This window comes from Heloderma suspectum, chromosome 3, assembly GCF_057233095.1.
Source record: "Heloderma suspectum isolate Gila_16-S chromosome 3, 16-S_ref, whole genome shotgun sequence".
Taxonomy (NCBI): Eukaryota; Metazoa; Chordata; class Lepidosauria; order Squamata; family Helodermatidae; genus Heloderma; species Heloderma suspectum.
The window spans coordinates 129,683,469-129,693,884 of NC_139460.1; the positions used below are offsets into that span (position 1 = coordinate 129,683,469).

General features: G+C 42.0%; 1 protein-coding gene across 7 annotated transcripts in view; it reads left to right on the top strand.

The window, feature by feature from the left end:
* Positions 1-6,541, top strand: part of RGPD4 (RANBP2 like and GRIP domain containing 4) — a 44,566-nt gene extending 38,025 nt beyond the window's left edge. For 3 of the 7 annotated variants that reach the window (XM_084844501.1, XM_084844502.1, XM_084844503.1), the window contains 7 exons: positions 331-524; positions 1,301-1,511; positions 1,870-1,968; positions 2,143-2,288; positions 4,162-4,435; positions 4,523-4,857; positions 5,896-6,541. In XM_084844501.1, coding sequence (XP_084700627.1) covers positions 331-524; positions 1,301-1,511; positions 1,870-1,968; positions 2,143-2,288; positions 4,162-4,435; positions 4,523-4,857; positions 5,896-6,198 — 1,562 coding nt within the window. In that variant the 3' untranslated portion in view covers positions 6,199-6,541. Of the gene's footprint in view, positions 1-330; positions 525-1,300; positions 1,512-1,869; positions 1,969-2,142; positions 2,289-3,003; positions 3,138-4,161; positions 4,436-4,522; positions 4,858-5,895 lie in introns of those variants that run through there. The other 4 variants (XR_014789204.1, XR_014789205.1, XM_084844505.1 and 1 more) reach the window with 3 other exon arrangements.
* Positions 6,542-10,416: the final 3,875 nt, after the last annotated feature.

The window sequence follows — 10,416 nt, forward strand, 5'->3', positions numbered from 1 at the left end:
ATTTCTCAACCATTGCATGCTTTCAAGGCAAAACTGTTGCTACAAAGGGGGAAAAGCACACCAAGCCAGGTGATGGGGCTTCAGTATTCTCCTGAGGGAACTTGTCCTGTCCAGACTTCAGGTTGCATACAAATGAAAACAAGTGCTGAAGTAACAGGAAGCTGCATCTACTAGAATCTTATGTTCTGTATGACTCTTAAAGGTGTAGCTTGGAGGAACCTTGTGAAGGCTTTACTTAGTTTGGATAAGCTTTTCATTAGGATATTTAGAGGCTTCACTTCATCATGTTACTTCATAAAGTCTAAGGTACCCTCTGTTTTGATATCATAGGAGAAAACGAGCCAGAAAGTAGTAATGAGTGTGTTCTTGTATGGGAAAAGAAACCAACTCCTGAAGAAAAGGCTAAAGCAGAGACTCTGAAGCTTCCTCCAACCTTTCTCTGTGGTATTAGCAGTGACACTGATGAAGACAATGACAACTTGGAAGACTTCCAAACAGAACTTAGAAAAGTTCAAGAAACAAAAGTAAGTATCAGAAGAATTGGGCTTAAGTATCCACGCAACTGGATTTACTTACAGGCCTGATGTATAACCCTAGTCCTCTCCTTCCACCTGCCCACCATAGTCTGTCTTTCATGCTTTGGTCTGTTAAGGGTGAGGTCCTGACAATATAAATGTTATGTGCACTGATAGTACTGTATTAAACAGGAAGGGTTTTTTCACATGCATGTGAATGTGGGTCTTTACCATTCCTCTGGGCCATTAGGAAACTAAGAATTGCCAGTTACCTTGGCACCTTAAAGCTGATTTCTCATCACCTTAATGAATGCTTTTATTAGAATTAAGAGTTTATAGGACTAAAAAAGGCTATGGAATCCAACCTGCTGTCTCTGCAGGTTGGGCTTTTCCATAAGCCTACACAGTCTGAATCACAATGTTCCACAATCAAGGAGTGTGATAGCAGAAAAATACTTGAGGCAACTAGTTTGAGGTAACTTGTGCAAATAAACCCAGCAAGATGCAACAGAGGAAAAGCTACAATCACAAGAATCACTGTTAGTATGACCTGAGTCCTTCCAAGTCACTCACAAGAAGTGTGGGTGCATGTACTTGCTATTCAACAATTTGTGAATGTGGCATCCTCCCCACTTCAACTGCCTAGAATGTGTACCTGTTCAGTAGGTAAGCTAGCTGTGGTTTTAAGTACTGTCTAATACTTATATGAATTTGCCTAAACAACCTCTGGAGACAAGACACCTATTTAAAACAACCAAACTTTACTGTGAATTTCTCTTCTTCAGGAAGCTCAGGTAGAAGTAACCAGTTCAACTGATGATGTGTGCACCACTAAGGAAGACAATCCTATTGTAGCAGCCAGTAGAACTGAAGAACCAGATTCTACCACTGAACCTACACACACTATACAGACTTTATTAGTAACAGATGATAAACCTGTTGACTTATCAACTAAAAAAGAAAATGATTCCAGATCTACATCCTCTACAAACCAAGGTATTTGTCTGACATGAAAAACCCTATACTAGACAAAGACCGTACCAAGATCAAGTAATTATACAGATAATCCCAAGCTAGTTAAAACTGCCCCCATAATGAGCAAGAGTTGGGAGTGGTTTGGTGGAAAAGGGTCTTTGCTTGCTCAGATAGTAGTAGACAACATTTAAATGCAGTTGGAGTGGAATGACTATTGCCTTGGTAATGTTTTCTCAGAGGTGAAAGCCGAGTTCACTTTTTACCTCTACTTCAGCCTCTGCCAGGATTTATGGTAGTGGGGAATGGGTGGAAAAGGTCCCTGTTGCATAATATAAAATGGACCATAAAATGATGTATGCACTTTTCTTCCTTCAAATAGAAAACAAGCCTTTCTCATTTGCTCTTGGCAACATACCTGGCCTGTCATTTGCTGATCTGGCTTCAAATAATTCTGGGGATTTTGCTTTTGGTTCTAAAGGTAAGGTATACATATTGTCTACTTACTATTTATACAAAAAAAAAAATCCCCAGGGGAGCTAATTAAGACCTTTGTTAAATCATTTTATTGAGTTTATTTTTAGGAAAAATAAACGAATGTGATCATAGAAATACTTGTCTAGAGTATTAAGGTTTTATCTTCCCGTCTAAGCAGACAAAAACTTCAAGTGGGCAAATACAGGAGCAACTGTATTTGGGGTGCAGGCAGCTACTAAAGGAGATAATGAAGATGATGGAAGTGATGAAGAAGTTGTACATAGTGATGATATTCACTTTGAACCAATAGTATCACTGCCAGAGGTAAGACTTCTAATAATAAACCTAGGGAAGAAACCTATGTAATTTGCAAGCTTCCTGGTATGGTAGATATGCAGCCATGCTACTGTGTTAGCTGTAGAGTTATTTGCTTTCACTATTTGCAATGTTGGAATTGCATGGGATATGGGAGAAGGTTGCAACTGTGGGGATGCAGGGGATTAGCAAGGGAGATAGTAGAGTAAGTTACAAGTGCATGCATATATGTAGTGACTGTCAAACCAGGCTGTAATCTGAGGAGAAGCCGCCCTTCCATATTTCCTTTGAGAGGCTGCTGTATCAGCTGAGGAGGAGGTTTGTTTAAATAATGTTTGGTAGAGACTCACAGGAAGGGTCCTGCATTTCCACAGACACAGCCTCCCCATATGCTTGCACTTCTGGAATGTTGCAGCCTCTTCTGCTGTTCCGCATATTCACTAGCCTTGACTTCAGGATCCTCTGCCTCTTCATCAACTAAGTATGGGTTGCTACTTGTTAAGTTTCTAATTAGTTGGGCTTGGCATTGACGATTGTAACAAATCTTGGGTAGTGAGAAGCAGGCTTGGAATCACATGACTGAGTATAAGCTGAGGTAGAGAAGAATGTCTACCTGCTGGCATACCCAGATAATATAGTATATGATGGGGGGATTCCCCACTCAAGAATTTCTAAGCAGAGATGCTGTTCCCTTACAAACTTAGAAAAGTCTGCATTTCCCCAGGTACTGCTTCATGTGCCTCAGTATAATTATATTAACTGACTGGTGTTGAATAAAGAAGGGAACCAGTGACTTCCTTTCTTCTAAGGATTTGGAAGTGATGTTGGGCCTGGGCCTGGGCCTGGGCCTGGCTCTGGCATGAAGTGCTTGTCAACAGTTTAGACTACAATGCCAGTTGTAACCTCTCCTGGACATATGTGGCCTGGCAATACCTACCCATTCCTAGTAAGTAGTCACTCCTGGATGTTACCATGTGGTGTGAATGGGGCTTCCTTTGAAGGAAAGTACAGTTGGTACAGAACAGTGCAGCAAGGCTGCTAGCTAGCATGGGTTGTGTAGAACATATTGTGGGTTTTTAAAACACTTCCACTGGCTTCTTGCGGCTTGCAGATGCAATTCAAAGTGTTGGTGTTTACCTATAAAGCCCTAAACATTTTTTTGGATTGGGGTGTATCAAGGACCACCTACTCCTGTATGAACCTGCCCATGTTTTGAGGTCATCAGGGAGATCCTCCTACAGGTACCTCTGCTGACTAAGAACAGGTGGGTGGTAACCAGGGATCAGGCCACCCTAGTGGTGATACCCCATCTTTGGAATGAACTCTCCTCTCATATGAGCTTTAGGCAGCAAGTAAAAACAGTTTTTTATTCATCCAAGCCTTTCAATTTGATTGTTCACCACGATGTTGGAATTTTATCTGCTGCTTTTAAGAGTGTTCAGATACTGTATGTAACGTGGTTTGTAAATATTGCTGCTGTTTTTAACTTTCTTATGTTTTTATTCTAATTGTGTTGATTTGTTAGCTGCCTCAGGTCTTGATAAGACATAATATACTGTAAATCTATTGACTAAAACAGGAGTTCATTGTTTCCAACACCATATATGTGAGGACAATGGACTACACAGTTTCTGCTATGTGCATGTTTACTCTAAAATGGAAGAAGTATGCAGAAGGCATTTAATATAATGTTTTCTGACAAGGTCCTGTGATTCATGAATCTCCTTGATTTAATGCTGCAATCCTCAGCACACATGCTGGAGCATAAGCTCCATTGAACACAGTAGGACTTAGTTCTGACTAAACATGCATAGGATTGTGCTGTGACTCAGCTTACAGTAGTAGTGGTTTGAGTAAACATGACTATTTATCCCTGGTGTAGGTTGAGGTGAAGTCAGGAGAAGAAGATGAAGAAATTATCTTCAAAGAAAGGGCAAAACTCTACAGATGGGATAGAGAAGTCAATCAGTGGAAAGAACGTGGTGTTGGAGAAATAAAGATCCTCTTTCATACACAGAAGAAATGCTATAGAATTTTAATGAGAAGGGACCAAGTTCTCAAAGTCTGCGCAAACCATATAATCACAAAAGCAATGGATTTAAAACCCCTGAATACCTCAAATAATGCTATGGTTTGGACTGCAACAGATTATGCTGGTGAGTGTTTTTGTAAAGGTATTCCATAGCTGATTTTTCCCCCTAGTTAGATGATGCTGTGAATAATATTTGGAATCTTAATTTCAGATGGTGAAGCCAAGATAGAACAGCTCGCAGTCAGGTTTAAAAGCCAAGAGCTGGCTGATTCCTTCAAGAGGAGATTTGAGGAGTGTCAACTAAGTTTGTCAGAGTTGCAGAAGGGCCACGTATCCCTGACAACAGAATTGTCAAAGGAAACTAACCCTGTGGTATATCTCGAAGTTTCTGCTGATGATGAGCCTCTAGGTCATATAACTATAGAATTGTTTTCAAATATTGTTCCTCGCACTGCTGAGAACTTCAGGGCATTATGCACAGGAGAAAAAGGATTTGGATTCCGAAACTCTGTATTTCACAGAATAATTCCAGATTTTGTCTGTCAAGTAAGTGAAATATTAATGTTGAGAATATATGCAAAATGTCCCCAAGATATCATACAGCATTTTAAAGTTCTCTGGGAGCCTCCTTCTCAGTGATTTATATTTAGTTACTTTTGTAGTTCTTTTAAGCCCAAGTTAGGTAGGTAAGAGAAAGTGAAAAGCTATGTCATTTCAGATCTCCTCATGCACTTCTCTGAACTGGAGCCACCATATTTACTTCAGTTGTATCCAACAGAGATACACTTTACCAGTACAGAGAAATACAACAGAAGGGCAATCCTTAAACAGACCATGGGTTGGATCCTGGATGCCTCTGCCCAATTTTCAGGGATCCCTCCCCCCAAAAGACACACACACCAGAGCTCACCCTATCCAGTAAGATTCCTCAATCTTCTGTGTAGCATTTTCAAGGGACTGGAAGGGTTACTGAGGGGAGGAGAGGCAGAAAGTCCGCTTCCAGCAGCCCTGTTGCATGTACCTAAATCAGGATCCAACCCCATCAGAATGTGTTTCTTGGCTCACCCATCCCCTTTTTTTACTTGTTTGGGTTATCTTCAGTAACAGCATGAGGGAACACATATTTATATTAGCATCTGAACCAAATGGGACGTAACACCCTCCAGGTAGCTGTGAAAATAAAAGGCAAACTTGCAAGTGAAAACTGCAGTTGCATTCGGACATGACATAATACCCCATAGTTTGCCATTAATGTGTGTAAACAGTGTTGAGCCTTGAGCTCAGAGTGAGCATGTTAGCCTGAGGCTCTCTGCTGCTTCTGCAAGTAACAGCAAATCAGTTTGCTGTTATGTCTCAATACAGCCATAGTAAGATGTACATGGAGCATACCAAAGGTGCTAAATAAAGTAACTATTGATTTGGGTCCCATATCTGTTTACCAGCTGCCACTGTCTGACCAGCGATCGAGAGCACTGTATCACGCAGGATGCAGTACTGTGTTAGTAAAATACATTTTTGGGCACGTTTGAGATGTTTCAGCATATATTGTTCTCCATTCAATTTTCTCAATTTGTTATATTCCAGGGAGGTGATATCACTAGACATGATGGCACAGGTGGAAAATCCATTTATGGAGATTCATTTGAAGATGAAAACTTTGAAATAAAACACACTGGTCCTGGCTTGCTGTCAATGGCAAATCGTGGCAGAGACACCAATAATTCTCAGTTCTTTATCACTCTTAAAAAGGCAGAGCACTTGGACTTTAAGCATGTTGTCTTTGGGTTTGTAAAAGATGGTATGGATGTTGTAAAAAAACTAGAATCTTTTGGATCTCTCAAAGGAGTGTCAAAAAGAATTGTGATTACAGACTGTGGGCAAATATAAAACAATTTCTCTGACATGTATGCAGATTAAGAGAATTTAATGTTCAACAGATTTAAACAAAATTATGTTCAGGGTTTTTTTTTAAAAAAATGAACATTTTTGATGTATAAATGTAAAATTACAGCTTATAGCTGAGTACTTTTTAAAATGTGTTTCAATTGACCTTGCATGTTGTGAAATAAAAGTTCAAACACTGCTAATTTCAGGTGTATTTTTGTTTCTTCCTGATTTTTGTATTAAATGATTTAAAATGAAATCCCTGGAGTCTGAAGTTCTGTCGCTCTGGTTTGTGCAAGTTTCCCAGTTTACATGAATGGTTCAAATAAAATTATGAACTACTGTGTGATTATTACTTTTATTCTTCTCCTGGCTCCCCTGATTCACAGGCAATCTAGACACAATTAATTGTCCATGTTTTGTTCTTGCCATTCATCTTAGTAAACAAAATGATTCTACTGCTTGAATCACTTTCCTGGTTGGTACTTTGCCCCGAATGTACTTAGGTGTTTTAATATAGCCCTAAAATTAGTGGACTGCTTAACTTGGATTTTGAATGAAATGTGATTTAGGTCTTTTTTCTATTTCGCATGGAAACTGCTTCTACCATCAACAAATCACATAAGTGCAAGACAGCTGTTCTAAAGAGCACTGCAGTAGTGGTTATAGCAAAATAACTCAAGGCAACTATTGACACTACTTTTATATCTTGCCAGGCCAGCTATGAAGTCAGGTTTCAAATACAATCTGGCCAGGGGGTGGAAAAATTGGTGAACATTTCATGATTACAGAAAAGATTATCTCATGATCTGAGCTTATCACTGACCTGGTTCACTGTGGCTTAAACAAGTGGCTTGTTTAAGCCATAGTGCGTATGGGCTGCCATATGCCTAATTACCTGCCTGGGGTAGCTTGTGTCATCCAAACCTGGGCGGCATGGCTTGTTTGAGGGGGAAACAACCCTCAACCCATGGCCTGGTATTGGGTTTTTTGAGGATTGTTTCCCCCTCAACTCATGCCCGCCTGGATTCGGACAACACCAGTTGAGCCAGGGTGGGTAATCAGGCAAGTGATGCTGATGGCTTGTTTACGCTGTGGTGATTGTGTGAATTGGGCCACTCTTGTTTCTTCTGGCCAGCTACATAATTCCTCTGTTGCAACCATGAGGCTGATGTGCATCTTTCAGTTGACTTTCCTAAATGTATAAACTATAAATACTGTGTGTTGACTTTAGGTAGTTAATGCTATAGCATTAACAAGTAATGAAGACTAGCTTTGCCCTCTTTTCATGAAGTGATTTTTTTCTAATTGAAGTTTTGTTGTAACAAATGCCATTAGAATTATGGGTGAGCTAGTATCATCTCACACATATCTGCTTCAGGTGTACTCTATTGTCACTATAAAGGTGGTACTTTCTGTAGAGAGGAAAGTAGCAAACTAGGGCAACTGAACAATGTTCAGAAAAAAGTAAATGTTTGCCATCTGTCTTAGAAAGCACCTTGTGCCGCAATGTTCCACTCAACGAGGTTGATAATTCTATGCTAGTGAGGAGTATAGTCTGATCTGACCAAAGGATAACCCTACGGAAGAGTTCTAGAACCTGTGGGTTGGGGGACTCTTGCTATGCAGAACTTTTGAGGGTAAAATAGTCACTGCCCCCCCCCCATATTATGCATCGAATTAGGCTAAAAGGCCACAGTCCTATGCTTGGGAGCAAGTCCCATTGTACTCAGTGGGATTTAATTGCAAGTAGGCATAAATGGGATTGTTCTATTAGTTGCTGGAGCATTAGGGTATGGTGCTATGGTCTTCCATGTGTGGTTTTATGGTACTGTAGGAGCTACTAGTACAGCTCAATCACATTCTGTGGGGTTTGCTTCTGTGGCTGACTTTCCTTTGATGTACTAAAAGCACAATCGGTGGGTTTGCACAATCATGGAGGGAGAATACGCCACTATGGCTTATTTGCCCTCTGTGATCAGGCAAAACCAGTCAGTGAGCCTCTTTGCTTGTGGTACCATTTCTCTGGGAGCGTAGGAGGCCTGCCAGTTCAGCCATTTGAGGCTCAAACACAACTCTAGAGATTGGTGGCGCTGCCTGCAGTCAGTTTGTATATCCAAGAGAACCAAATGGTCAAACTTGACGAACCTGAGCTGCACAAGTTCATGTTTAGGGTAGAAGTACTGCATGAGGGGAAACTAGCAAGCCAGGCCTCCTGCATGTATTATATCTGCATTGTTTGTGAAAGGGTGTGCACTTAAACATGCAACGTTCTCTCATTCTGCTACACACGCAGCCAGAGTTCAAGCATCATTCCCTGGAACTTACAACATGGCCTACCTTCTACACACACAACATGATCCCAAACCGTACATACAGTCTTATGATTTGTAGTTATAGACAGACGTGGCAATATGGTAGGATGTGTGTACATGAGGTAGTAGGTAGACTTCAGTGTTATGCAATCTACCTTGGGGGGGGGGGTTACTAGAACCCCAAGAACTCCAATCGGAGCCTGGTACAAAGAGAAGCTCAGGCAGTATTAATAAGAATTAAGGAATAGGGTGCTTTTGAGCACATGCTCAGCCCATAAATGTGTGATCCATACTAGAACCCAACTCACAAATACTTAACTTTCACACAAAAATCCACTCTGGATTCTCCCTCCCCCTCCAGTGTTCATTATCAGCAACCTCCCAGTGGGGTGGGGGAGCTTTTTAGGCTGGCTGAGGGATGCTGAGAGTTGTAGGACTTATGTCTAAACATGCATAGGATTGTGCCATTTTTTGCTGTTAAATGAGTCACAACCCCTTGCTGATCAACTGCAAATCACCCAGAGATCTACTAGTAGATCCGAATCCACATTCTTCCCACCCCTGGTGTACACTAGACATTTACTCATATTTTCAGCCTCTAAATCCTACCAGCAACACTGTCCTTGATGGTTTTGGTGCTGGCGCAGAGTGGTAGGCAGAGGTATTTCAACTGAAACTCTCCCCACGACTTGAGTTTGATCCCAGCGGAAGCTGGGTCTCGGGTAGCCGGCTCAAGTCGACTCAGCCCTCCATCCTTCCGAGGTCGGTAAAATAAGTACCCAGCTTGCTGGGGGAAAGGTAGTCACGACTGGGGAAGGCAATGGCAAACCACCCCGCCCATTGAAGTCAAAGGAACTTTTGAGCAGACATAGATAAGATTTCCACCATGAAAACACCAGCATAAGCGGCTTCCCTCTAGAGGTCAGTAATGACCCAGTGCTTCATTCATTCATTCCTGTTATTTCTATACCGCCCAATAGCCGAAGCTATTGCACAGGAGGAACCTTTCCTTTCCCTACCTGCTGTCCCTCCCTCCTGCCTATACTCAACGAATTATGCAGCTGGAAATGAGTGAGAGAACATGATGCACAGGGAAGCACAAATCTCTTGTTTCTCACACATTTCCTAGTTTAACTGCTCAAGCACATTCTGTTCTAGAGAAAGGCCTGAGCCAGCAACACTCTTCAGAATTTGCTTGTTCTACTCCAACGCTCCAGCGAATCTATAAGAGGCGGACAATAGGAACCCAGATACACGGGAGTAGGTTTCCATAAATATCCTCAAGTGTGATCTGCAATTTAGGCTGCAACCCTATACACACTTACCTGGAGGTAAGCCCATTGAAGTCAAAGGAACTTTTGAGCAGACATAGATAAGATTCCACCTTTAGCCTATCCCCACCCCATCCCATTATGGTAAAGGCCCCCATTCTCTCGTCCCCTCCCCATGCAGCCTGAAATGAGAATACAATCAAGGCGAAGCTTTGCCACTTGTGCTCAGAAAGCCAGCGTAGTGCAGTGGTTAAGAGTGCTGAGCTGAGACGGGCGATCTAAGTTCTAGTCCCCACTTGGCCAAGAAGCTCATTGGGTGACTTCGGGTCAGTCACTGACTCAGCCTAGCCTACCTCACAGGGTTGTTGTGAGGATACAATGGAGAGGAGGAGGACTATGTACGCCGCCCGGGGTTCCTTGCGAGAGGAAAAAGGGAGATAAGTGTGTAAAAGTAAATATACATAAAATAGAAATAAACTGCAACTTCAGACAGGTACTGGGATTCCCGCCCCTTCTAGCGGCGCCGCGGCCCCAAAGTGACTCCTCCCTCCTCCCCTGAAGAAAAGGGCGTCCCCGGAGAGGTTGGCCAGGCGGCCCGGACGCAACGCCCAAGACCGCGAATACTCAGCGCCCCG